Here is a 27203-nt window from a genome sequence, read left to right as displayed (position 1 = left end):
CCAGCAGGAACAAGGCTTGAGCCACGGTCGAGACGCGCCGCGGCTTCGATTGATGTGATTGGTTAAAGGTACTGCCCCCTTACAGTGTGTATATAACAAAACACTGTATAAACACTGTTATGGCATCTCCATCAACCTTTAGACGATTAATACAAGTTGGTCTCAATCGTAGCAATTACCATCACTGATAAACCTTGTAAATGCCTCATCTCTATAGATACTTGAAAGCCCTCTCCATGCTATGTAGGTAGCTAAGATTCGACAAACAAAAAACGCAACCTTACACCATGACCAGACAGTAATCGTAATCCCCGTAAACCCCGTGTCGATGCAAGTTCATAAACGCTACGCTTGAGGTCTTTCCTCCATTCACTACAGAGTATCCCATCCGCCATTGTTGATCTCCGCCTCCAATTTCCGGCTGATCAAGCTCGGTACTCCGTGATTGAGAACCGTGTTGCGTATCATCGAGTCATATCGCTTCTGGTTGAGGAAGAGCTGTCGCCCATGACGCAGCTGCGGATCCGTCTCTCCATACTTGTCGATGTATGGCGCTGGTGTGAAGGACCCCGACAGACGGAAGAGGTACACTATCGAACACTTGCGCACGTTGAGGAAAACTCCAATGTTTCGTTGACACCTGGCATATCTAGTCAGCAATCCTTGCCCTGTAAATCATCAGACCAAGGGATACTCACCTGCGCATATGTTGCTGCGCGCCACCAATCTTGGTGTACTCTATACGGTCAGAAGAGGTGTCTGTCTTTTGGCAGCATGTGCCTTGGCTGCACGAGAGCTCGCCGCAGAAGAGACAGATGACGGGATCCGCGAGTTCCTTGCCCGTGGTCGGGCACTTCCGCCTCGTCGCCTCGTCAATGAGGGCGTCGTAGTTCTTGGGTAGGCCAATAAGCTCAAAGATACCAGGATGGCTCATCATGGCTGACCGAGGCATGTCACTACTATCGCCTGGCCACATGACCTGGTGCTTGACCCATCCCGACACAAGAGATGAGGTCGTCTGGGGCCAGCCGCAAGCAGCCGCGTTGTCTGTGATGGCGGCACACATCTCGTCAAAGCTGGGCACGCGGAGACTCTCGGTCAAGCGCTCTAGTTCATCTGCCTCCGGCGATGGCGAGATGTGGCTGTTGAAGTCCACCCCGTACTTGACGTAGAGGAACATGAGACTCTTCCTCAGGAACGTAAGTGCGTACTTCTTTGCAAACGTGTACCAACTCTCCAGTGTATCCACGCCAGGTTGTTGGAAACCTCGGTTCTCGCCAAACTCGACGCCCTCCGGGAACTGTGCTGCGTGGAACTCGAGGCCACATTTAGTTACGGCGAGGGCAAAGTCGGCAAAGTTGTTGATGGCTGGATCTTGAGTTTGTCTGTTGGTGAGATTGCCAACCCAGCTGGCAACGGGAATGTTTCGGCCCATATGATACACGAGCTTCACAAGCTCCGCTAGGTAGCACAATCGGAGAACGTGCGAGATCTCCGCCTTCTGTGCCGGCACCAGCCCGTACGAACACTCAACCAAGAACAAGAACGAATCCATGCTCAGCAGGGGCGGATATACATCCAATGGCCGTCGAGCATACGGCGTGCCGGTTCCAAAGTATCGCGACATGAAGAGCTGGCAATGTTGCCTCTCACTATCTTTCTTGAACTCGGCGTCGATCTTGCTCTCGGCTCCGCTATTCTGTGCCCCGACCGCAATGTACGACGAAACCGTCTCTGACAAGACTCGCAAGTGTGTGAGAATGTGCTCAGGAATCTTCTCCAAAAGGCTCATGCCCGGTTGGGCTTCCACTCCTCGCTGCTGGACTTCCACAGAAGAGATGGTGAAGCCCACGGCCTTGACTAGCGTATCACTGGCGCAGAGCTCGCCAGCGTTGTCGCCCTTGGAGTCGATGATGTGACTGGTGCGGAGGCCGTTCATGCGAAGAGTGTTTCGCAGTCGACGATATGCTGCTAGCAACTCCACCATCAACTGGCTGCCATCTGTAGCAGCTGGCTGAGCATGGCTCTGCTCAGGCGTATTCAAGTCAGAGAATGCGTAACTGACGGGTGTGCCCACTGCTGATGACTGCGCCTCGGCGTCCTCCCTTCCCCATGAGGTCTCGGCCTGAGTCTGGGCTGGCAGTAGAGACTCAACAAGGCTTCCAGGAAGACTAGGAGTGTACATGTCGGGTAACGATGGCTCATCCTCGCGCGCTTTGCTTCCGCCGATCCAGTAAGCGGAGCCCATCTGCTTCTCCAGGAAGTCCTCAAAGGGACCCTGAGACTGGAGATAACCTGGATACGACTCGTCTATTCCCTTCCAGATGATGGGCACGAATGCGTTTCCGAGCGCCTTGCATAGAGGGCACACAAACTCATTTCGACGGGTGTCCTCAGGATGATGTCTGGCGATCTGATGCGCGTGGCGCCTCACTGTTGCTTCATAGTAGACCTCGAAGCAGCGGTAGTGCATCATATGCCCACAACCACTGGCCACGGGCCCTGGAAGGCAGACGTTGGACGGGAATCCTTTACCAATGGTTTGTCGCTCCGCGAGGAAAGTTTCGCCCTGGACATTGATCTTCTCCACCATCCTCCTGTTTTCATGGGCAATACCGAATGGTCTAACCTCCTCGGCGGATCGGTCAAGGCTGCAAGGCGTTTGTGATGCTTCGCGGACAAAGTCGGGGTCCTGGAAGTCTGTCTGCCGAAGGATCCGGCTCTCGTTGAAAAGGGCAAACGTTCCGTAGAGGTGGCGGTCGTCTGGCTCTTCCTGGCACAATATGCAAGTTCCAACGGGGTATTTCCAGTTGTGTTTCCGCTCTTCTGTCTGCTCTTCTTCCTCCTCCTCGTCTTCGTCCAAGTCAGAACCCCAGTCGAATGCTGCCTGGTTCTCCATGAAGCTCTTCTGTTGCTGCTGGAACTGCGCCATGACCTTGGCCTGACGACTTAGCGCCGCCTTCTTTCGCCTCTCACGCTCCTCCTCAGCAGAAGTGTTTGCTGGCGAGGCCGTGTTGATACGGTCGACTGAGACCCCAAGGTTTACGTACGCTGTGTCGAAGGTACGAGGGCGCTTCTGTCGCAATCGTTTGAGAACGAGCGCAATCTTGGGATGGACCGCCTTGAACTCGTCCTTGGTAGACATCATATTCAAGAGGGACACGATAGTTCTGGAACTATGTGCCTCGGGCATAAAGTTGCTGCGACCAAACTTGGTAAGAGCAATGTAGACAAATGACTTTGTCGACTCCTCGCTCATGTCATCGTCACTCGTCTTGTCCTCCAGAATGGCGATTAGGATGAGATGTAGAACCACCTGTAGGAAAGTCTCAAGCCGGGTGAATGGGACCGAAGGGGTAAACTTGTTGGCCACTAGGGGGTAGAGGAGCGAGTAGTAGATGACCTGGGCAAACATGCCTGTGCTGGTGAAGGCGCCCAGGTTCTCGAACATGCCTGAAGGAACTGTTCGAGCCTTGGGCTCATACACAACCTCCTCGGCTGTCTTTCCTGTCCTCTTGGCCATCTTCTTTCGATACGCCATTTCGGATTCCTCTCGCTGGTTCTTGTTATAATGCGCGATGTAAGGATCGATCTCCTCAATGAACTCGGGACGCAACTCAAATGTGCCAACATCAGAAACACCCTCGGGTGGCTTAAAGGTGGCCATTTCATCCAAGACGCGGTGGAAATCTTCCTGCTCTTGGTACTTCTCGGGGAGCTTGTTGCAGATCTCATTGAATGATAGGGGCTTAAAGCACAGGACGTGAGTGATGTCCCGGCGCATGGCTAGAAGCCTGGACTTGGTCTCGTCTTCGGATGATATCAACGAGGTACGATCACTGAGAAGGACAATCAGGAGGTGGATCATGTCTTCCACCACGTCCAGGTGCTGGGCGTCATCCTGAGCCTCCGACTTTAGCTCAAACAAGCCCTTGACCCAACTCTCCATTCCGAAGCGGTCGATAATTGACGCAAGAACACGGCTGGGGCTGCAGACCACCAAGGCAGTCTGCAGAAGGAATATGTCTCGGTGGTGCGAAACATCTCGTTGACCAACACCGCGGTACGTGCTTGCTTGGTGCCGTAGGCTGATTCCGTTTCTAACCCACATATTGGCCTTGATCTGAGCAAGCCAGGCACATACACGGAGAGGGAAATCGAAGGCTGCAATGAGATAGTCCTCAGAGGTGAAGTCTTTTCTTGGCACCTGAGGCCTACCCATCAACTTGGGCTTGGACTTGAGCTCTTGCTGCGTGAAGCTCATCAGAGTTCTCATCGTAGAGGCAGGAAGCGATCGTCCGCACTCAATGAGCCAAGACAGGGTGTAGTGAAGGGCGTGATGGAAGCTGATGGCATCCTTCTCGACGACAAACTTGACCACATCATAAGAAGCAGCCTCGGTATCGAACTCAAAGTCGCTGAGATTCTTGAACTGAACCTCATCCTTGATTTCACCCTGCTTGAACCGGTGGCGTTCTGCGCCGATCGAGTTGAGGATCACCGTCTTTGCTGTGAAGCGGATGGCTCGTTGGAGGTAATTAATCTCGTCAGATGGGCAGTTGCGGAATGCCTCAGCGAGGTTTCGAGCCTGCAGGTTGATCTGTCTCGTCACAAGAGAGGCAGTGATCCATGAATCAGCCTCGTATTCCACATGCTCGACTACCGCTCGAACATTGGGGCCAATGCACTGGTGAAGCTTGACAAGATCAAGGAACTGCATGAGGTATCGGGGCTCGCATCGTACTCGCTCTTGGACATGAGGCGCACCAAACAAGTACTTCAAGTCCTGATAGAAATGGTACATTCGCCTGTTTGTTACAGAACCACTCTCGAAGGCGAGGACGGCGTCAGGGGACACATCCCAGGGGTGACCGACTTGTCGTGTTGTTAGGAAGGTGTAGAGAATCGCCAGCAAGCTGGTCATAAAGTTTCCGCGTTCAACAACCTCGGCAGTGATTGAGGGAGTCGTGAGCATCTGAAGAGAGAGGTTGATGATGGAGTGGTCCGGTTCTCGGTCTCCAACCAGGTAGAGCTGAGCCAGAATCGTGTACAAGCTCGCGAATCTGAGGGCCAGCACTCGCTTGAACTCGGGAATCTGGACAACAGTGGATATGTACAGGGCCCGAAGATCATTCCTAACTTTCTTCCACATGCGCAGATCGAAAACTAGAAGCCAATCGAGACGGACACGTCGAAAGACATCCTCGGCCGGGGGTACATTCTCACGCTGTGTGTAAATTGTAGGTGTCTCGATCCAGTAGCGTCCAGGTCGAGCTGTCAGTTTCTCGGTCTTGCCAGGTGTCTTTGGAATTTCGACATTTGCTTTGGCGTAGATCGAGGGTGCAACGAGGGGCTCGGCCGTATCCGAGTCGGAGGGTGTTGCTTCTCTATCCCGCGTTGTAGTACGAGTCTGGGTTTGAGCCTGCCCCTGAGTCTGACCCTGGGCCTGAGCAGGGGGAGGTGGAGGAGGGGGAGGATATCCAGCCATGGTGGCCTCGTCTTCTTCCAGAGCTTGGTCGTTGTCTCTCCAGTTAACTCCAAGATCTCCAACTTCCCCTCGATCCACCATCATCACATCGTCATCCTCATCTTCGTCACCTCCAGCCACGGAACTGGACGGGGAATGATGGCCTTGGTCGTCCATGTCGGCGTCGAGATCGTCGTCTTCGTCATCGTCATCATCATCGTCGTCGTCAATTTCTATTTGAAGACCATTGCCTCCAGCAGCAGCTTGCAAGGCCAAGATGAAACGCGCATTCATGCCGTCGAACCGGCGTCGATTCGCAACTGCCTGGTCATCCTCCTCCTCATCGTCGATAAGGCCCAGAGTATGAGTTGCCGCGCTGCCCTGACGCCATGGCTTCATGACTTCCTCACAGACGGTGCGACGAAGAATGTGAGTATCATGGCCGACAGTGCAACCTGAGATGTCGCTCAGCCATTCCACGAGTGTTCCACACATCTGCTCTCGAAAGGTATCTCTTGCAGATCGAATGGTGACCGTTACTCTTATCGCCTCCATTATAGTCGCCATGTGTAGGAGTCGGTCAATCTCGGATGAATATGTCAAGATGCTCCGTCCTATGGCATCTGTCTCCCAAGCATTCTCGGCTGCAGCCCTCCGGCTCTTGCGGCAGGCCCTTGCGACTTGGTCCTGCACCTCCTGAACGGTGTGCTTCTCGTCATTCCATAGGATGAGCGCAAACTCGTTGCACGGCTCGGCGTCTGGGCCATAGTAGTGTGAGGACAGGCGTGAAGACTGCTCATCCTCGAGTATTGACTCCTCAGTCTTGGCTTGGCGTAGCTGCTCCGGTGAGCAAGAGATGACGTCGCAGATGTAGTCAAAGACCCGGCCGATGGTCATCTGTAGGTTCGCCACGAGATCCTCTGGCAGGCCAGCTGCCTCCTTTCCCTTCCCTTTATCGGCGCCCGCCTGCAGGTCGGAGTGGATGGTGCAGAACATGGGATTCCGCCAGGCCTCGTCGTCTCCGCAATCGCAGCAACCGCTGTTTCCAACAGAAATCTGTATCCGAACCATGTGTCCGGTATGATCGGTCGAATCGAAGCAGCGTGCACACAGGCAGCAAGTCTCGTCGGTGCCGCAGGTTCGGCATGTGTAGTTCGCCTCACCAGGCTTGAAGATGTGCCCGCATCGTTTCCCCCGCGCAGCCTCGGTGTATTCGGCACCCTCAACAGCACCCTGGGCGTCACTCAGTTTGAGAGTATCCCCAGGCCTGCCCTCGGGAAAGAGAAGACGCATGTATTCGCTGCTGCCGCCCGCCAGAGACCAGAACAAGCTCCGCAGCAGCTCCCGCGAAGCCTCCTCGGTGTATCGATAGTTGAAGTGGGCGGGCAGCCCCGCCAAGAACTGGCAGAGCTGCTGCTCCTGCGTCGACATGTTGTGATCCATGGTCAGACCAGCTTCATGGTAGGCTTGTTCGGGTTGGTGTGAGGTGAAATGGTGAAGCAAGAAGAGAGGCGGTTTGCGGTGTCGGCGATGTCGTCAGGCAGGCAGATAGATAGTAATAGCAATGGAAGTGGGGGATCCGCAAATATTGGAGAAAGGTCGGTGGAACAGCTGAAAGCTGCCGCAAGCGATAACTAACGGTCGAGTCAGCGCTCAAAATCCGGTGCAGATGCAAAAGACAGCTGTACTGTTCTCAAGATGCGTGCCAAGAGGAGAATGAATCAAATCAATGGATTAAAAATCCTGGTTGATGTTGGAGACGGGCCGGCTGGGCTTATTCAGCTTGGATGGATGGAGTTTAAAGCCCACATTCACAGGCTTGTATCCTGAGGCTCGAGGTGTGATGGAATGGTTGCTTGCCTGCGTGTTTGGCGTGGCAGGTCTTGCCCCTCAGGTGCCGGTTCCAGGTTGCAGGGCTGCCGACGTCAGTTGCGACCTTCTATGCCTCAGAGACTTGCGTGGCCCTCTTTTTCCTGCAACATGGACGGCAGATGAAAGGCGAAGGTAATGATTGCCACAGACGGCATTGATGATGAGTCAGACAAAGCGAGTTTCATTCAATGGATGGGATGCATGTTTTGACACGGGCGGGAGGCGACATTAAAGACGCCGCCCATAACAGCGGCCTGGCCGATCTCTCACGGCCTCCAGGGAATGGAAGCGGGAATGCCATCCAGGACATAGGGAAACGTTGATGTGTGAAATCCTGCCTCTAATTCTCCTCTAATTTGTACACGGCTACTGGCACAGAATCAATCCCTAGCCCGTTGCTCGATGGGTAATCATGTCGTCGGTCGGCCTCTGTTTATTCCTCATCCTCGTCGCCGCCCTCGATGAACTTGTGTCGGATGTCCTTCCATTGTCGCTGCAGCCACGGTTAGCAACCAAAATCTCTCTCATCGTTCCCATGATATCAGACGTACGCCTCGGTTGTGGCTGTCCCAAACCTTGTCCATGACGTTGTTGAAGCCCCTGTATCACAATCAGCATCTCGTTCCCGCTGGCCCGGCGGCGGGCGGAGAGCAGTCCTTACACCTCCCAGGCGAAGCCGGCAGTGAAGATGGTCGCGAGCATGAGGTAGTTGGTGGAGAAAAGGCTCCTGTGAAGCAATTCGTATTAGCATCGGGCGTTGTTGGTGTCGTCGTCTCGTCGTCGTCGGTGGACTTGCCTGTAGAGGGTGCTGGTGATGGCCTGTGAGGGTGCGCGATTAGCCGGTGCATTCGGCGGAGGGGATTCAGGGTGTGCGAGGCACTTACCATCTTGGATATCGAGCGCAATTGAGCGTCTGGGACACGACTTCAAGTGGGTGATGGACGTCTGCGACCGGCAATTTGAGGCTTCGGTTGAAGGTTGGAGAGGGTCTAGAGATTGTCAGGCCAGGAAATTCGCGAAGTTCCGGGGACAGCTTTAGGTCGCTCCTGATTGGCTGCCTGCACCAGCGATTCCGAGCCCCACTTTTCTCTCGGCTCTTGAGCATTCAACCTCAACTCGAAGCTATCGCCATTACATTAACTTGCATTTCAATTCTTCGTCTATGATGAGAATCATAAAACCAATTGACTTGAAATGAGAATTTCTATGTAAGGGGGCTCCTTCTGCCTACCTGGCTTTGCTCGAAACTGCTCCTTGAAGCCAAGAGTTACACATCACCCCAACATGTCACGCTCACTTCAGAATCTAAACAATATCTTTATGGGAAGATTAAACTGATAAATTGTTCCCTTGCGAGAGAAGCTAGTCTAATTAGGGTTTCGAGGCCCTTGCCTTGATCTACTTTTCAGCAACTTCAGACCCAGCTCCTTTCGCCTTGTCCTTCACATCCTTCGCCTTTTCTTTTGTCTCCTGTGCCTTTTCCTGGGTCTTCTCCTTGTATCTACGCATTCTCTCCCGGAAACCAATGTGTTGCTGTACGCGAGGTCCACGGATGGAGCTCATGACACGCAGCGGCGGTCGTGCAAAGTCATCATCGTCAGAATCGAGAGACTTCTCCGAGGCGAGGTCTTCAGCAGGAGGGGCTAGCCACCTCCTGTGGATGAACCCAGGGAGACAAGCCTCAACCCACTCGTCAGGACAAAGTCTGATGAGTGCTCCCCAGGGCAGAGAAATGGCTCCGAGTCCGATCGAAAGTCCCCATTCCCTTCCATTTAGGCGCACAATCTCGAAAGCCTCATCGCCGACAAAGATGATAAGGACTTGACCTCCAACCATGATGATGTTGATAATGATAAAGAAGATGTTGCGATGAAGACCTTCAAAGATGTTCAACTTGTTGTCCAGTCGACGATTGCTATAGGCTTCTGTCAGCGAGTGTCAACCCTCATCCAGGCGTTGGACAACTTACTTGATTTCGTTGAAAATCTGTAACCAAACAAAGGTATTGAAGACGAGTGTCTTCAGAGCCTTGGCATCATTCTCAGAGTCATCGTACCAACCAAGGATCTTCTTCCCACCAAAGTTCAGAACAAAGGTGATGGCAAGCTGGCAAATGGCCTGGCCAATGATCATCTTGGACATTCGCAAGGTGATGAGAGGGGCAGACTTTCGATCAGGCTTCCTGTCTAGAACACTACGAGTGGGAGGATCCGTTGCCAGAGCAAGTGCTGCAAAGGTGTCCATGATGAGATTGACCCAGAGCAGTTGAACAGCATTCAGGACAGACTCTTGCTTGCTGCTTGCCACTGCCGAGACGAAAGTCAAGACCACGGCTGTGACATTGACGGTCAATTGGAACTAGATGTCACTTAGTTAACCAAGTCGAAACTTGTTGAGATATCAAGCTTACCTGGAGGAACTTCTTGACTGAGTCGTTGACGGCACGACCCCACATGAGACCCTTGACGATGGATGCAAAACTAAACATTGTCAGTATCAAAGTCATTGCAAGTCTTCAGAGACGGTTCACTCACTTGTCATCAAGCAGGATGATAGAGGATGCCTCCTTGGCGACCTCAGTGCCAGCAATACCCATGGAGAAACCAATATCAGCCATCTTCAATGCGGGAGCGTCGTTGGTTCCATCACCAGTAACAGCGACAGTCTCTCCAAGCTCCTTGAGGGTGCGGACCAGAATCCTCTTATCCTCAGGACTTGAGCGAGCGAGGACCTGGAGATTCTTGACCTTCTGCTTGAGCTCCTCGGGTGGAAGTCTACGGAAGTCTGGGCCTTCCATTGCAATACCACCCTCGTCGGGGCGGAAGATGCCACATTCGGAAGCGATAGCAGATGCCGTCTGGATATTGTCGCCAGTGACCATTCTCACAAATACGCCGGCACGGCGGCAGTCCTTGAGGGCGTCGATAACGGTCGGTCGCAGAGGGTCTTTGATACCATAGATGCCGATCAGGGTCATGTCCTTGTGAACAGCGTTGAAGTCAGCCTGGCTGGGGTTATCATTGGATACTGCTCCCTCGGGTGGCCAGGACTCAAAGTCTCGGTACGAGGAGGCAATGGTCCGTAGCGTCTGCCCGGCGTAGGAGCTGATGATCAGGTTGAACATGCTTCGATCAGCGTCTGTCAGGGAGGCTGTGGTCGGCTCGCCTTGGGACACGGTTTCTAGGGTACTGGTGCACTTCTCAAGGAGAATCTCAGAGGCACCCTTGGCGTACACTCTGTACTTGCCATTGGCCAGCTTGACAACGACGGCACTGTACTTGTACTTGCTGTCGAAGGGGATGGTCTGAACCACCTGGGCAGAGGTCCTAATCTCTTGAACAGGGCCTGCTCCAAGATGGTCTCGACAGTAGGTCAGGAGAGCAACCTCTGTCTTTGATCCGATAAAGGTCTTGATACCATCCTGCTCGCCTTCGAAGGCAGTCGAGTTGAGCACGTTGGACTGTGTGAGAATTTCCTTGACCTGCTGGCTGAGCCCGTTTGCAAACTCGGATTCCGACACGTTGGGGATGGTGATGGCATCCTGGTCGATCTTCAACGACTTGTCCATAGGAGCATTAGTGCCACCGAAGCTGATGCTCTTGCCAAGAGTAGTGGCAACAACCGTCATCTTGTTCTGGGTGAGAGTTCCCGTCTTGTCAGAGCAGACAGTCGTGGCATTTCCCATGGTCTCGCAGGCCTTGAGGGCACGGACAAGATTGTTATCACGAAGCATCTTGACGGTAGCAAAGCTAAGAGCCAGTGTGACGGCCAAGGGGAGACCTTCGGGGACAGCGACGACGACGACAGTGACAGAAACGATGAAGATCTTCATGAACTCTTGACCCTTCTCGGAGGGATTGCCGTGGTTGTTGGGGAGATGGGCGCAGAACTTGATGAAGAGGGCGATGAAGAGCAACAAGGCAGCGCCAGCACCAAACTTGGCGATCCAGTCCGCGAGAATGTTGAGCTTCTTCTGGAGCGGCGTGTCCTCCTGCTCAGTACGCAATGCCATTGAGATGCGACCATAGCTGGAGTTAACACCAACTGCAGTAACCAGGAATGTTCCGTTGCCCTCGTTGACCTTGCTGCCCGAGATGATGAAAGGATCAAGCTTCTCAGCCTCTGTGGCGTCAAGCTTCTGAATGGCGTGGAATACATCGGCCGCCGGCGACTTCTTGAGCAAATCAGACTCTCCTGTGGCCGAGGACTCGTCACACTTGACGGCACTGCCTTGGATGAAGATGCCGTCGACTGGGACAATGTCTCCAGTGGCGAGATGCATCACATCTCCTACCATGATATCGGAGATGGATATCTCTTGCGATTTTCCCGAGCGGATAACATTTACCATGCGATCATTTGTCTTCTTGGTGAGCCGTGTGAATTGTCGCTGCATATGCCAATCGTTGATGGTACCGACAAGCACGACAATACTGTTCATCATCAGTTAACGCATTCCAGTTCTTGGCAATGGTCTGACTTACACGATGGCAACTATGATAGCCACACCCTCAACCCATTCAACCTTGGGCTCGCCTTCTTTGTGATCACCACCAAAAGTCTGGTACAGGCCCAGAGCCAAGGAGATGACGGCAGCGATAGTGAGGAGAATAAGAACTTTGTCGTTGTATGTTATCCAGGCGATTTCGAGCAAGGACTTTGTCTTTTTCTCGGGGAGACGATTATCACGAAACACCTTCTTGCGGTCGCAAAAGATGCCTGTAGGATGGGGATCCTCTGGGGGAGGAATATGAACTGCAGCCTCTGCGGTGGCTTCTGGGATAGAATCTCCAGCTGTGCCATGTCTTGGAGTCCCCTCAGGCGCAACATCGTGAAAGGCGACCTCACCGTCGAGTGTCGACTCTTCAACACTGAGACCAGCACTTCGATCTGTCCTCAAGCCCTTTTCCAGGCCATCGATACCGCCAAGGGCGTAAAAGGCGTTGAGGCTCTTTGGGTTGAGAAGCTTGGATAATTGACCCGGACTGAAGGCGAATTTGTTGTGCTCAACCTTGAACATGTCCTCGGTGCCTGGATCCGGGGTCAGGGCATCCGAGGTATCCACCAGACTGGTCTTGGTATTGGTATTGGGGGCCGCATGCCCGTGACCGGCCGTCTTGGCTTCTTGCGATGTATCGGGGGCCGTCATTCTTGGCAGCGACGAGGGTGGAGGTATAGAATAGATGGTCGATGATCTCAAAGTGGGAGCTGTGTAACCAACACCAGCTTATAAGCCCATCGGTTCTTCTCGTAAATTGCTTCGTAGCCGAACAACGTGATTCTGAAAGACACTGCTTTTGGATGAAGAGGCCTCCCCGTGTAGTTTGGGGGAGAGTCGGGAGAAATAGAAACAAAGTTGGGAAACGGGCGGTGGGATTCTTGCATCACACGAGGCAGATCCAACGGGGCAGGGTAGGTACTTGTTATGTACTGCACCAGCTGTTCTTAATAAAGCAGGGACGCCCAAAAGCGTCTCTAAATATTACCCGTTAAATGCTGCACCCGGTTCTGACCTGCAAGACGGGCATCAGGCGCACGTTGGCGCACAACAGGGCGTACTCCATCGGTAGGGGCAGCTGGGCCTTAATCTAGGCCGGACTAACAGAGACAGAGATTAAGCTTAATGAGTGTCATCAAGGGGCACGGGAGGCTTGATTGGCCTTTGATTAACTGGGGACAACGCCAACGGAAGGGCATCTCGTGAGGCGGCAGCGGGTTGGTTGCCAGCAGAGACGGACAATCATGGGAGGACATGATGTCACACTATGATTCATTGCCTTGTTTTTGCTCTTGTCGTTTGGTATTTGCTACAAACACGGAGACACGATCCCGTTCCAGAAGAGGGTGATGATCACTGCGTGTGAAGGAGAGTGGCCTCGGCCAAAAACTTGAAATTATTCAAGGGAGTGAGAGTAAGTGGGTGGCTTGAATAAACCTGACGGAATGCCTTGCCCACTGAATGGACAGTAACGTACCAGACCAAGGCTTCCATGTCACCGACTCTAGGGAAGCATTGATCCGCAGTATTCCGCCCTGGATCCATCATCATAACCGAGCCCTTTATTCTCTCTCAAGGCTTGATTCAGGCACATTCTGCGTGGACTGTCGGCCTGCCACGTTCACCAACGCATGAGATGGTGATGGACCATCTCATTCTAATTGGACCATGTGACCTGTGAGTCTCCTCCAGAGTCCAAAGCATTGGCCAGTGCTGGCGATTTCGGGTAGGGGTTGCTCATCAAACACGGCAAGCCATCATCCCACTATGTTGCAGGGATTCAGCCAGCCATGTATCAGCGAGAGTGCTACCTATGGAATACCGTGTAGGGAGGAGGAGGAGAAGGAGTGTGCCGTAATACTATGTACGTATTACACCGCTTAGGGGGGCCCATTGTCATGAATTTTGTTTGCTTGTTTGGTCGGGCTGTCATATATGCCTGACATCCACGCACCTGGAGGCCTTCAGGCTGACCAGAGATACGGATGACACCATTCCTATGCGTTGGCCTGGGTGACCCAACCCAAGAAAAGCCAAAACCAATCTATCAAAAGTCTTTGGTCGCAGAATAACCCCATAATCAATGCAGTGACACTCCAAATAACACAAAGAACGTCCTGCGTAACGTGGACGACGTTTTACGTGAGACGGGGACTTATAAACGGGGCGCCCCAAAGCAAGGAGCTACAGGGAGTAATCATCCAATAAGAAGCTCGGTGGTTTTTACACTTTTGGTCAAACAACCTCAGCTCCCTCGCGTCGAGCCAAAGTCCAATAAGCTCATTTTGAGATCCATTGCCAGGGGTGGTCATGTATTTCCGGCAGATGAGAATAAATATTTCGAGAATAATAAAGGGCAAGCACTTTGTGCAAGACATGTCACATGAAATGTGTAAACATTTGTGTCATTCCCGTCGCATGTGTAACAGTCTATTTTCATTTCCATGGAATGCAGTCATCTTTGCGAGGTGCTCGTTTTTGTGCATCAAACAACAAGTACAATGTCAACTAAGCACACACAAAACCACCCCAGAATCACAATCAAAAGCAAAGCTATGTTCTTTTACGTAGATTTGACAAGTATGCTTCTGACCTTGGTACAAAACCATGCCTAACCATCTGCTTAAGAAAAGTCAGCCTCAACTGGGAAGCAATTGCTCACCAGCCACGGTCAACTCGTGGCTCAGTCGAGCTTCACTCTCAGCCACCATCGACCCCTCCAACCCCTCCAAAACTCCAGGCTTCGAGCGCAAGTTTGCTCTACTTTAGCTTGCCTCGGCACATGCCGAACAAACCCCCCCAGGCCCAACGACGATAATCACGTCCGAGTTTCCATCCTCCTCGATATCCCGCTCCTCGAGAGAGATAAAAAGAAAGAATGCCGTCGCAACCCACGAACTCGGGCATCGTCACCGACGAGGCCAGCGGCGAGCGCGAAATTCCCCAGTCCGTCCGCGCCGATGGCAGCACACGCAAGGCAATCAAGATCCGCCCCGGCTACCGCCCCGCCGAGGATGTCGAGGTGTACAAGAACCGCACCGCCGAGGCCTTCCGCGAGCGCGGCAAGAGGATTGGTATCCCCGGCGCCGCGGGGTTGAAGGAAGAAAAGACTGAGCAGTCGTCAGCCGCCAGCAACAAGAACGCAAAGAGGCGCGAGGCCCGGAAGAAGGCCAAGGCTGCTACAGAAGGCGACGATGCAGCTGCTGCGGCGCAAGAGTCCAAGCCCGATGAAGTCGACCCTGAAGTTGAGCGCGAGAAGAAGGCACGCAATCTTAAGAAGAAGCTGAAGCAGGCCAAGGAGCTCAAGAACAAGAAGGAAGGCGGCGAGGCCTTGCTGCCCGAGCAAATCGCCAAAGTCATCAAGATTAACGAGTTGATCCGAGAGTTGGACGCCCTCGGTTTCGATGCCGAGGGAGAGCCAAAGGCAGCCCCGGATGCTGCTGAGGGTGAGGACGGCGACAAGGAGTGATGGGGCATATCGTCTATTTCGCCATTAGGTGATGAACCTTGGACAAACACCTGAGCCTGGTGGACGCAACCCCTGCCCCAGAGACAGCTTCTTGGAGTTCAATGCACCCACGACAGCTCACATCCGTCTCGAGCCGCCAACTCAGATGAGCTTGGAAACAAACCTGCGACATAGCGCACGCTGTCGTCTACTAGAACTCCAGACTGCAAAGTCTAATGATGCCCGGACCTTTCGTCGAAGCCACCATTGATTATTCTCCGTCATGGAGTTGGGTCCTCGAGGCACAATCCCCCTCCACTGCTTAATTGGACCAGTATGGTGAGCTGTCACCCTAAAGTTGTCACACTCTATGGTGGGAAAACGAGGAGCGGTTTGAATTGGGGGTCTTGTATGGCATGTGTAATGGTTTCGTAGTATGGTCCTCTGCCAAATACTTCGAAAAGGATTGTATATACCTATGTTCAACCAAACATGTGCCTTCTATATGTTCCAAATTCTCATATTCCCGCACCCTCTTTCTCAGTGCCGACAACAAAAACCTGGCAATTTGGAACAAATAATCACTCTAACCCGTGTCTTAAAAGATAAGAATAGATGGCCATTCTTTGGATGCCCTCGAATGCGAAGATTGTTGTACAGGGTAGGCAACTTCACGATTAGATCTGCCCAAAAGCACGGTCCAGGTTCCGAGATTCTGCCGGACCAAGCTGCCCTGTTGACCTGCATGGGTTAGCGGAAGGCTCCAGCTGGTGAGGTAAGCTCTCCATCTGCCATGAGCAACCACCTTGGCCAGCCAAACACAACACCTCCCCATTCATCAAGCAACTAACCTCCCAATACCCAACTCGCGAGCCCCTTTAGCCGTACCCGAAACTCCTCAGCATTAAACCGTCAGATTTACGTTTGCGACCATGACCGCAGAGGAAGAGCGCCAAGCCGCCCTCAACTCGTACAGGGCGAGGCTCCTCGAGTCTCGAGAGTGGGAGGCCAAGCTCAAGAGCCTACGCCTGGAGATCAAGGACATGCAAAGGGAGTTCGACCGGACCGAGGACAACATCAAGGCACTTCAGAGCGTGGGACAGATTATTGGCGAGGTCCTAAAACAGCTCGACGATGAACGATGTGAGACGACGAAGCGAATCAACGAGGGAGACGAAAGCTAATCGTTACTGCAGTCATCGTCAAGGCTTCCTCCGGACCACGATATGTCGTCGGCTGCAGATCAAAGGTCGACAAGGTGAAGCTGAAGCAAGGTACCCGTGTTGCCCTCGATATGACGACACTCACGATCATGCGAATGCTTCCCCGCGAGGTCGATCCCCTGGTGTACAACATGTCGTTGGAGGACCCTGGTCAAGTGAGCTTTGCCGGTATCGGTGGACTGAACGACCAGATCCGAGAGCTGCGAGAGGTCATTGAGCTTCCCCTCAAGAACCCCGAGTTGTTCTTGCGAGTAGGCATCAAGCCTCCCAAGGGTGTCTTGCTGTATGGACCTCCTGGAACAGGCAAGACTCTTTTGGCGCGAGCAGTTGCAAGCAGTCTGGAAACAAACTTCCTGAAAGGTACGGTTTCTACAACCAAATCTCGTGTTGCGCACCCCGAACTAACAATGAGGTAGTCGTCTCCTCCGCCATTGTCGACAAGTACATTGGTGAGTCGGCGCGACTCATCCGCGAGATGTTTGGATATGCCAAGGAGCACGAGCCTTGTATCATCTTCATGGACGAGATTGACGCCATCGGTGGACGACGATTCTCCGAGGGTACGAGTGCCGATCGTGAAATCCAGCGAACACTGATGGAGCTGCTCAACCAGCTTGACGGTTTCGACTACCTGGGCAAGACCAAGATCATCATGGCTACCAACAGACCCGACACGCTGGATCCCGCCCTGCTCCGTGCTGGTCGTCTGGACCGAAAGATTGAGATCCCTCTGCCCAACGAGGTCGGGCGACTTGAGATTCTCAAGATTCACTCCCAAAGTGTCGTGCTTGATGGTGACATTGACTTTGAGAGCGTGGTCAAGATGAGTGACGGACTGAACGGTGCTGACTTGCGAAACGTGGTTACTGAAGCGTAAGCACTCCCTCTTTTCCAACCAGGAGCTCATATGAAACCACGTTGGAACCAATTTGCTGACAGAAAGAACAGTGGACTGTTTGCCATCAAGGATTATCGGGAATCGATCAACCAGGATGACTTCAACAAGGCGGTTCGCAAGGTGGCCGAGGCCAAGAAGCTCGAGGGTAAGCTCGAGTATCAGAAGCTGTAAGCAGGGAAGGGAGTGCGGTACGCCAAGATGAATATGATACTACGGCGAGGAGAAACTCCACGGATGATGGAGGTTGAAGGATACAGGGTCGCTGGGTAATCAATCCACCAATACTGGACTGGACTGGACTGGACTGGACTGTACAATAGAGTCAGGGCCGGCGGCTATAGATTGGCTCAGCCCTAGAAGCAGGAATGCACATGGCGTCTCGGAAGAACAACCGTTGGATAAACGATTACGGTCGGGGATGTGATGTGATAGGACATGGGGAGCGTCAGATCCCCGAGATCCATGTCCGTGTAAGCAGCCAAGCAGCCAGACGTTTCGTCCTGTCAGCGAGCAACGGAGTATCCCCACTCGAGTTCGCAAGGCTGAATTATCGTATGCGAGATTTTCGCCCCCAGTCAGCTCACGGCCGGCCGAGGGTGCTGAACGCGGTTTACTGCTGAGCGCTATGAAAGTGACGGGAGAAAAGGGCGCGCTTCAGGACCCGTCTAGAACACCAAACGAGGAATGTCGATGGCTGTCTTTAGCTTAGGGCTGAGCATCTTTGGCACCGGCTAAGGGTCAAGCCACGCCTGCGAACGGTCTGTGTAAGCTTGGCTCAGTTCATGTGGTGCTTACAGTGCCTGGCGAGTTGTTTCTGTGAGTTGAGAGTGCTGCGGTTTAAGGCTAGCCCAGGACTATTGTGAAAGAGGCATATTGGTAGCGAGCTGTATCATTAGACCGTTATCAACTCTGGTGTTTGGCGTTTGTTTGGGTTCTACAGCCTCCAACTCCTAGACAAGCAACAGCCGCAGCAACGCGCGGGGCCCTGCTCTTGGCTGGGGCTGACACCCACTTGATCATTTGCTTGATGACGGGAGTCAGCTCAGCGGGGACTCGCACACCCCCTTCTTCAGGCAACGTGGCTGATGTCAGAGAGCTGGATGGCTGGCTGGTTGACGGCCCGCTGCTGGCGGCTGAATGGTGAATGGTTCTTTTACTCGCCGTTGTTTCTTTGTGAGGAGGGTGCAATCTAAACCAACGTCAAGGACAAGGCCAAAGAGGATGACGTTGGGTGGTGGCACCACAAGGCGAGACAATTGAGCCAACAATAGCAACGGCAGTAGAATGACAAGGTCTAGAGGCCGGTAGAGAAAAGCAAAGTTCTTCCGAGGAATGCTGGAGATGGAGAATAAGAACCGCATCCGTATACCCATTGCCAACGCCGCCCGCGCTTGCGCTTGGCTTGCTTGAGAAGGGGAGGGAACGCCGAGCCGAACAGGCGCTAGGGATGCTATTCTTGGAGGCTTTTCATTTGTAGGGGAGCCCGGAGGCGGCGATTGAGGCTGTGAGAAGAATAGAGACCCACGACCTGGGGACGATCTCGCGCCATGTCCACCGCCCCAGAGGACGGTTTTGGTGGCTGCCCCTGGGGATCCTGTCTTGTCTCTCTCTGGGTGACGTTTTTGTTTCGGGGGCGAGGGCCAGGGGCCTGCGTCTTGGTCAACGCAGGGGATCTGTCAGTGCCGAGAGAAGATAGTGGGACACTGGTGGTGCTAAGAGGTCCGAGCCTGGAGAAATACGAACGAGAATGACGACGTTTGTGTGTCCAGAGCCGGGGAGGATCGGGCGACACAAATACCGGCTCAAGTCCAGGGTCGAGCTTCGCCACAGGATGCATGCTTTATTTTAGTAGAAGCTATTCCTGTAGTGATAAGGAACACGCGAGGTTGAGAGCTCGTATGGAGGGGGAGATCTTTGGTTCGTGATGGTTGCTGAGATCCGGTTTCTTGGTGGAGAGGCGTCCTGGAGAAGCGAGATGCAAGTTTCCGGTGCGTGCCTGACGGAGGCTCTGCCGTAGCGGCGGGACAAGGGCTCGGGGACCCCGTGCGGCTGGTGGTGATGATGCACCTGGCTGTTGTTGATGATGATAGGTGATAGACTGCATGCGGGCACGCATCGGTAGGGTAGTATTGAGACAAAGCTTGAGGCGACTGTGTCGGTAAACAATTGGGCTCGACTGATGTTTCTTTGCCCCCATGAACCCCGGAGCAAACGTCTAGCAAGTGCCCTTTAGGCATGATTCCGTACAGTACCGTACCGTCAAGCTTTCGAAAGGCACGTCCCGAGAACGAATGGGCAAATTGGGTTTGCCATGACGGGCTACCGTGTGGGCGGCTCGGCGAGATGCGTTGCCGTGACGAAAGCTTTCATGATGTGAAGCTAGAGCATTCTTTTTTTCTGCAGACCCATGAACTCGGCCTGGCACCGCCCACCGGGCCATGATGGAGCTAGCGTCGACGAGGCAAGACCCGAAGCGGTATTCTTAGAAGCATGGAAACATGCTGGCCGCGGCTGGTGGTCTTTTGCGATTACCTACCTGAGTGTAAGAGGTAAGTAATAGAGTGGTGGCCAAGATCGAGCCAGAGCCCCATCTGGACCCTTATGCAACCATGAATGATGGCTGACCTTGGCTTCCATCATCTTCTGACTCACCCTTTGACAACACGGGAGAGCCACGACCACGATAACACTGGGGACATTCTTGTGCTCTGATGAGATGTAGTGCAACAAGGACAACAACGGCCAATGGGCGAGTGATTGTTGGTAGCAACAGCATAGAGTCGACTCAACTCAAAACACCCGATGGCGGAATATCCCTGAGCCATCTCAAACTGGTGAGCCGCCCGGCTTGAGAGGGGGGGGGGGGGCACACCCCCCCTACCCATAGACGGTTATCGCTATGGCTCGAGACAGCTCTAGCTTTCTCTTCCTAGCTTTCTCTTTCTAGCCTGCTTGACCTGTCAGCTTTCAATCATCAAGAGTCAGTAAGATAGGAATGTTTTGGAACCTACTTGCCGGGACCGGTCAACTCCCTCTGTTAGTCGGCCAAGACAAACAAATCAACAATCGAATCGAAGAATCCCTCTTTTTCTCGCCCCTAGAAAGGGTTGCGAAGCCATCTGCAGCCCCTGTCAAGCACACACCCCTCCACTCCCCTCCCACTCTCATCCGCAACCCCACTCTGCCCACTTGCTAAGGGTGAGAGACGCAGGAGCCTGCTCCTCGGGTTTCTGAGGCGGACCAGAAGCTAGAGTCCGAAAGGTGAGAGAGGGAGGGGAGGACATGTTTCGTTGCTGAGGTCCAGGCACTTCCATTGGAGGAGGCAACTGGAAGCAGCAGGCCAGGGCCGTACCTACCTCACCATGGATACTCCACATTGGGAAGCTGGGGCCAAGCCTCTCATGGATACCGCTACTGCTGCCGCTGCTACTGTACAGTACCTACCGCTTTGCCCGCCATTCTCAGTCCCGACCACCAAACGACTACATATACAACAAGCTCTCCCCCGTCAGCTTTCTCTTCTTCCCTTCTCCTCTCCTCTCCTCTCTCCTCTCATACCATACATTCTGCTTCGTGATACCCCCTTTCAACTGATCCTCCTGTTCTCTCGCTCTGCTCTGCGCTTCGCTCCTCACACCGACCGCCCTTTCATCCCGAACCCCATTGCGAACGTCTTCCTCCTGCACAGAGCTCAGTCAAGATGTGGTAAGGGAGTTTCCCCATCACCGCTTTTGTTGCCGCCTAGCTCTATCCCCCCCCTCTCCGCCTTCGCCCGCCGCCTACTGCGTTTCCACCGACTCTTGCCTCCGAGAGATGCAACAAGAGACGGAGGGAATGGTCATGATGGCCATGGGCGAAGCGGAGAGACAGAGATGGAGCTGGCGGTCAATGGAAGGCCCAATTGACAAGAACACAATGGCTAATTGCACTCGACTCGCAGTGGCATTTTTGGATACATCAACTACCTGGTGGAAAAGGACCGCAAGTTCATCCTCGACACTCTGATCAACGGTCAGTGCTCCCACGTTGCCCCCCTTCCCCTCCTCAGCTGCCCCTCTTCACAACGTCAAACGCCCCCTCGGCCGCCCTTTTATCAGCCATGCCCCGTCCCGCCAGTCAATGGTGAGACGACACAAGCTTCGTATTGCTGACATAACTTGTCCAACAGGTCTGTCCCGTCTTGAGTATCGAGGATATGACTCGGCCGGTCTAGCCATCGATGGCGACAAGAAGAAGGAGGTCCTGGCCTTCAAGGAGGTTGGCAAGGTTGCTAAGCTCAAGAAGCTCGTCGACGAGTCCGACATCGACCTCGAGAAGATCTTTGATTCACACGCTGGTATTGCCCACACCCGATGGGCCACCCACGGTCCTCCCTCCACCATCAACTGCCACCCTCACCGGTACGTTTTTAGCCTGCAAATCTTGTCCCGATTCAGATGCAGTGTTGGTTCCCGTTTTCAAAACTTGGAACTGGCTCTGGATCGGGTGCGTTTGGAGACATCTTTTGCTGACCTGTTTCCCCTGAATGCAGATCCGACCCCACCTGGGAGTTCACCGTCGTCCACAACGGTATCATCACCAACTACAAGGAGCTGAAGACCCTCCTCTCCGCCAAGGGCTTCAAGTTCGAGACTGACACCGATACCGAGTGCATTGCCAAGCTCACCAAGTACATCCACGACCAGCACCCCCAGATCGGCTTCACCGACCTGGCCAAGGCTGTCATCCAGGAGCTCGAGGGTGCTTACGGTCTTCTCATCAAGTCCGTCCACTACCCCCATGAGGTCATTGCCGCCCGCAAGGGTTCTCCCCTTGTCATTGGCGTCAAGACCCAGCGCCGCATGAAGGTCGACTTTGTCGATGTCGAGTACTCTGATGAGAACGCTGCCCTCCCCGCTGAGGCTGCCGCCCAGAACGTCGCTATCAAGAAGAACGATCTTCTTGTCCCCGATGCCGGCCTTGGCGCCGCTGACAAGTCTCTTCTGCACCGATCTCAGTCTCGTGCCTTCATGACCGATGATGGCATGCCCATGCCCACTGAGTTCTTCCTCTCCTCCGACCCCTCGGCCATCGTCGAGCACACCAAGAAGGTTATGTACCTTGAGGATGACGATATTGCCCACATCCATGAGGGCTCCCTCAACATTCACCGTCTCAAGAAGGCCGACGGTAGCTCCAACGTCCGAACCATCCAGACCCTGGAGCTCGAGCTTCAGGAGATCATGAAGGGCAAGTTCGACCACTTCATGCAGAAGGAGATTTTCGAGCAGCCCGAGTCGGTGGTCAACACTATGCGTGGTCGCCTCGACATCGCCAACAAGACCGTCACCCTTGGTGGTCTTCGCTCTTACATCTCCACCATCCGCCGATGCCGCCGCATCATTTTCATTGCTTGCGGTACCAGCTACCACTCTTGCATGGCTGTCCGTGGTATCTTTGAGGAGCTTGCTGAGATCCCCATCGCCGTTGAGCTGGCTTCGGATTTCCTTGATCGACAGGCCCCTGTCTTCCGTGACGACACCTGCGTCTTCGTCTCCCAGTCTGGCGAGACTGCTGACTCCCTCATGGCCCTCCGCTACTGCTTGGAGCGTGGTGCCCTGACCGTCGGTATCGTCAACGTCGTCGGTTCCTCCATCTCTCTCCTCACCCACTGCGGTGTCCACGTCAACGCCGGCCCTGAGATCGGTGTCGCTTCCACCAAGGCCTACACATCTCAGTTCATCGCCATGGTCATGTTCGCTCTGTCTCTTAGTGAGGACCGTGCGTCCAAGAAGGCCCGTCGCGAGGAGATCATGGAGGGTCTCGCCAACGTCTCGGATCAGATCAAGTCGATCCTCGAGCTTGACTCGTCCATCAAGACTCTGTGCGAGAAGACCTTCAAGGACCAGAAGTCTCTTCTTCTTCTCGGCCGTGGCAGCCAGTTCTCCACTGCCCTTGAGGGTGCCCTGAAGATCAAGGAAATCTCATACCTCCACTGCGAGGCCGTCATGTCTGGTGAGCTGAAGCACGGTGTGCTGGCTCTCGTCGACGAGAACCTCCCCATCATCATGATCCTCACCCGCGACGACCTCTTCAAGAAGTCGCTCAACGCCTACCAGCAGGTCATTGCTCGTGGTGGCAAGCCCATTGTCATCTGCAACCCCGACGACGAGGAGTTCAAGGCCTCTGAGGCTGAGAAGATCGAGATCCCCAAGACTGTTGACGTCCTCCAGGGTCTCCTCAACGTCATCCCCCTGCAGCTCATCGCCTACTGGCTGGCCGTGCTCGAGGGTCTCAACGTCGACTTCCCTCGCAACCTGGCCAAGTCAGTCACTGTCGAGTAAAGTGCTTGCCGTCAATTGATGAGTTTTGATGGGTGGTATAGAGCAGTGCCGCGCGCGGCTGCTTGGGCACCTAGTTCGTCGCGCTGGTGCGCACGAGGTTTATGATAACATTTGGAGTTGGTTTCCGGACAAAACTGGGCTTGCGTTGACATGGATAATCAAGTCTCTTTTTGCCAGCCTTGCTTGGTTGCATGAGATACATGTTTGACACAATGAATGGAGAAAATGGGAGGAAGGCCAGGGATCCGGCTGGTCATGTTAGATGGGTAAAGACGACAGGCAGTCGACCTGGTTTACGATAAGCTAGCTGTAGGCAACGTAATCATGAAGATATTGAGAATGAAGAAAGATTCAACAAGGCATAAAGTTCCTGTGATTTGTTTTTGTTAAAGAGCACCCATTCATTGTCCTTTAACTCTTTTGTTGGCTTGTTGGTTCTTCAGGCTAAGGATATTCTAATATCTAAGAAGAATGACAGAAATTCATCTTCATACCTTGCTACTTCTTACCTTAACACCTTCATGAGATTTACCTAAAATACGCTTGATTCGGTCATTGTTAGCAGGGTACGACTGCACTCAAGCAAAGAACACAAGTGCACATGGACACGAGAAGCTCTCTATACGTGAATTGTTTGTATTACAACTGTGACTAGGCCTGCGCCACAGATAAACTCCTGCGCCACTCGCCCATCTATTCCTTTGGTTTTAGACGGTCTGTGTACCGTATCCTCTAATCCGTTCAGCGAATGCCCAGCTCTGGGCCTCGAGCTTCAGGTCGTTGGTAATCTCGACACCATCCTTGGTGACGATGGCCAAGGAGTATGAGTCCAGACTGCGGGCGTCGCGGTAAAATAGCACCTTCATACACTCCTTGATAATGTCGACGGCTCCGTCCTTGTCAAGATTCTGAGCAGCCTCCTCATCGGGGACGTGGCGGCGCATGATGGGCTGGGCGAGCATTGCACCGAAGCCGGTGGCCAAACTGGGGGAGCTGTAGGTGCTGCCGAGAAGGTCGGCAGCGGCGAGGAAGGGCTTGTCGTCGTCGTCGAGGCCAGCCACGAGGAGATGGTTCCACAGGGGGTCGAACTTGGAGCGGCGACGGTAGAGAAGCTTGGCGAGGTAGCGGTGGAGGTTGGCGGCGTTGAGGCGCGGGGCGTCAGGGGAGGTGTAGGCCTCATCAAGGGAGAGCTCGATGAGATGGCGGTCGAGGTACTGCATATCGGAGATGTCACCGCTGAAGCCCACGACCGACGAGTCGGCGAAGGAGCGGAGTCGCTTGACGTCGGTGAAGCGGGCGAGAGATCCGTACGAAGCTGTGGAACAATGGTTAGCTATGAATGTTGATGGAGGAGGAGCAATGACGGACCTAGGTTGTCGGCGGCCATGACGACGCCGTCCTTGAACTTGACGGCGATGACGGAGGTACCAGTGACGATGGGCTGCTGGGTGTTTTGCTTGGGGCCGTTATCGCCCATGTAGGAGGCATCATAAGCACCATAGACATCGTCTCTGGGCTGGAGAGTAAGTAGTTAGCACATGGCCTAGAGGAGAGGTACAGTGTGAAAAGACATACACGACCCCAAGCTTGCGGACGGTGATCCATGGTTTCTGTGGTTGAGGATGGAGAGGGAGGAGAGTTGCGTGGTCTTTGTCGAGGAAACAAGATGGAGAAATTAAATGAGATGGCTTGCGACGGGGATCGTTCCGATAGCAAAGCCTGATGCTGTTGGTGATGATGGGAGGTTGTTAGGTGGGGAGGTACTTGCTGGATTGACCTTAACTGTCGCGTCCTACGGCAGCCTGCAACGAAGCAGCGGATGAGGTAGGCGCAGATGGGGGCGGGGGGTTACATAAGCCACAGTGATTGGCTCGGCGGGGGAAGCTGGTCGAGCTGCAGCTCGGTCAGGTCAAAGGTACAAGGCGATGCAGCGGGTGTAAGCGGGGTAGTTTAAGTACATGATACCTATGGAGCTTTTGTGCCCTTGCAGCTTTCCGGGCATTGCAGAAGGGAATGAGCCCAGCCAAAACGTCAACACCATCTCATCCTCTTCAGCCTCATCTTGACCTTTTCAAATTGCTTCCCTCGACACGCGACACCAAATTGTAGCCTCCAATCGCGTCGTCGCCTTCCCGCGATATTGAATTTCATTTTTCAACAAGTTGATCAGTCCCTCTCTTTAGACAAAAATGTTCACCGCCGTCGGTAGGGCCGCTGCCCGCCGCATCCAAGCACCATCTGCCCACCCCGCCGCCGTCGCCCAATTGCTCCTCCGCCAGGCCCCGGCAACCTCTGCGCTTCCCATCCGGACCTTCTCCGCCTCTGCTCCCGCGCACCTGCCCGCCGCGAGCGACAAGAAGTCCAAGGCTACGGCCAAGAAGCCTGCGGCCAAGAAGCCCGCAGCCAAGACGACTGTTGAGAAACCCAAGGCCAAGCCCGTAAAGAAGAACCCTATTGGGAGACCCAAGGGACCCGTCGACCCCGAGGAGGAGAAGAAGGCCGAGATCCGTCAGCTCAAGAAATGGGCTCTCAGGGACACACCCACCCAGCGGCCTATCTCCAAATGGTCCCAGTTCGTCAACGACAACAAGGAAGTGCTGAAGGGCGGCCTTGCTTCTGGAATGCCTGGTCTCGCCACCAAGTTCCAAAGCCTCTCTGCTGCCGAGCTCGACGTGCGCGCCCTCGACTGCCCCCTTGGTATCCGACACTAAGCTAACATATGAATTCCTCTAGAACCTTGAGACCATTGCTATAGCCAACCGTGAGAAGAACGCCGCCGACCTCAAGGCTTGGATCAAGACCCACGAGCCGGCGCGTATTCACATCGCCAACCAGGCCCGTCGCCGTCTCATCAAGCTCACGGACAAGCATTACAAACTCCTTGAGGACGACCGCCTGCCCAAGAAGCCCCTGGGCTCCTACACCCTCTTCACCACCGAGAACTGGCACCGTCTCGGGGGTAAAGACGCTATCGATAGTAGCAAGGACATGAGCGACGCCTGGAAGGCCCTGAGCCCTTCCGAGAAAGCCGGCTACACGGAGCGGAGCGCCGAAGCTTCGGCCAAGTACGAAGCTGAGATGGAGTCCATCCTGGCGCGCGCCGATGAAATCAAGGCCGAGGCGGATCCCAAGAGCAAGAAATAGACGGGATTGTCACTCAATTGAAGAAAGAGAGTGTGTACAATGTCTTTTATTTTGACCGAGGCTGCTACAATAGGTAACGGAAATGCAGGGAGGGCTCTGGGTTCACCGGATAAAGGGAGAGGGATATCTATTTTGCTCGCGCGACTGTATGGAATTAAGTGTACGGTGCTGATGCTGGCTGGTTTTTACGCAGGAAGGTTCTGACACGCACGGTGATGCTCATGATAACATAAAAACACAATGTCAATAGTGTGGTTCATTCATTCAAATGTTGCCTCATGCTCTCGTGTCATCATCGTCAATCCAACCCGCCGTTCCCTATGTATGGAT

The 27203-nt window shown here is 53.8% G+C and overlaps 7 protein-coding genes across 7 annotated transcripts; 4 read left to right on the top strand and 3 right to left on the bottom strand.

Moving 5' to 3' along the window:
* Positions 1-198: 198 nt before the first annotated feature.
* On the bottom strand, positions 199-6910 carry NECHADRAFT_65487 (uncharacterized protein; the record flags this gene model as incomplete). Its single annotated transcript, XM_003053385.1, has 2 exons — positions 199-640; positions 699-6910. 2 exons carry the CDS (start codon positions 6908-6910, stop codon positions 373-375), a joined length of 6480 nt encoding a protein of 2159 aa, XP_003053431.1. The 3' UTR covers positions 199-372.
* Positions 6911-8656: 1746 nt separating this feature from the next.
* NECHADRAFT_98710 (uncharacterized protein) lies at positions 8657-12488 on the bottom strand (the record flags this gene model as incomplete). Its single annotated transcript, XM_003053384.1, has 5 exons — positions 8657-9254; positions 9309-9697; positions 9750-9819; positions 9874-11772; positions 11824-12488. The coding sequence occupies 5 exons, from the start codon at positions 12486-12488 to the stop codon at positions 8738-8740; spliced, it is 3540 nt and encodes a 1179-aa protein (XP_003053430.1). The 3' UTR covers positions 8657-8737.
* A 2227-nt stretch (positions 12489-14715) lies between these two features.
* NECHADRAFT_98709 (uncharacterized protein) lies at positions 14716-15791 on the top strand (the record flags this gene model as incomplete). Its single annotated transcript, XM_003054105.1, has 1 exon — positions 14716-15791. One exon carries the CDS (start codon positions 14716-14718, stop codon positions 15304-15306), a length of 591 nt encoding a protein of 196 aa, XP_003054151.1. The 3' UTR covers positions 15307-15791.
* A 292-nt stretch (positions 15792-16083) lies between these two features.
* PATPA2101 (26S proteasome regulatory complex, ATPase RPT4) lies at positions 16084-17791 on the top strand. Its single transcript, XM_003054104.1, has 4 exons — positions 16084-16428; positions 16482-16868; positions 16925-17381; positions 17457-17791. The coding sequence occupies exons 1-4, from the start codon at positions 16218-16220 to the stop codon at positions 17575-17577; spliced, it is 1176 nt and encodes a 391-aa protein (XP_003054150.1). The 5' UTR covers positions 16084-16217; the 3' UTR covers positions 17578-17791.
* A 2977-nt stretch (positions 17792-20768) lies between these two features.
* NECHADRAFT_98707 (uncharacterized protein) lies at positions 20769-24088 on the top strand (the record flags this gene model as incomplete). Its single annotated transcript, XM_003054103.1, has 5 exons — positions 20769-21111; positions 21152-21290; positions 21347-21528; positions 21575-21806; positions 21938-24088. The coding sequence occupies 5 exons, from the start codon at positions 20769-20771 to the stop codon at positions 23727-23729; spliced, it is 2688 nt and encodes an 895-aa protein (XP_003054149.1). The 3' UTR covers positions 23730-24088.
* Positions 24089-24337: 249 nt separating this feature from the next.
* Positions 24338-25462, bottom strand: NECHADRAFT_98706 (uncharacterized protein). The gene is made up of 3 exons (XM_003053383.1): positions 25305-25462; positions 25098-25245; positions 24338-25044 (listed from the first exon to the last, which is right to left on the bottom strand). Exons 1-3 carry the CDS (start codon positions 25332-25334, stop codon positions 24437-24439), a joined length of 786 nt encoding a protein of 261 aa, XP_003053429.1. The 5' UTR covers positions 25335-25462; the 3' UTR covers positions 24338-24436.
* Positions 25463-25790: 328 nt separating this feature from the next.
* NECHADRAFT_98705 (uncharacterized protein) lies at positions 25791-27139 on the top strand. Its single transcript, XM_003054102.1, has 2 exons — positions 25791-26401; positions 26463-27139. The coding sequence occupies exons 1-2, from the start codon at positions 25919-25921 to the stop codon at positions 26871-26873; spliced, it is 894 nt and encodes a 297-aa protein (XP_003054148.1). The 5' UTR covers positions 25791-25918; the 3' UTR covers positions 26874-27139.
* Positions 27140-27203: the final 64 nt, after the last annotated feature.

Source organism: Fusarium vanettenii (assembly GCF_000151355.1).
Source record: "Fusarium vanettenii 77-13-4 chromosome 1 genomic scaffold NECHAsca_1_chr1_3_0, whole genome shotgun sequence".
NCBI classification, from domain to species: Eukaryota; Fungi; Ascomycota; class Sordariomycetes; order Hypocreales; family Nectriaceae; genus Fusarium; species Fusarium vanettenii.
Note: the sequence above shows the minus strand (reverse complement) of the source record. Positions and strands in the feature narration are given on the sequence as shown.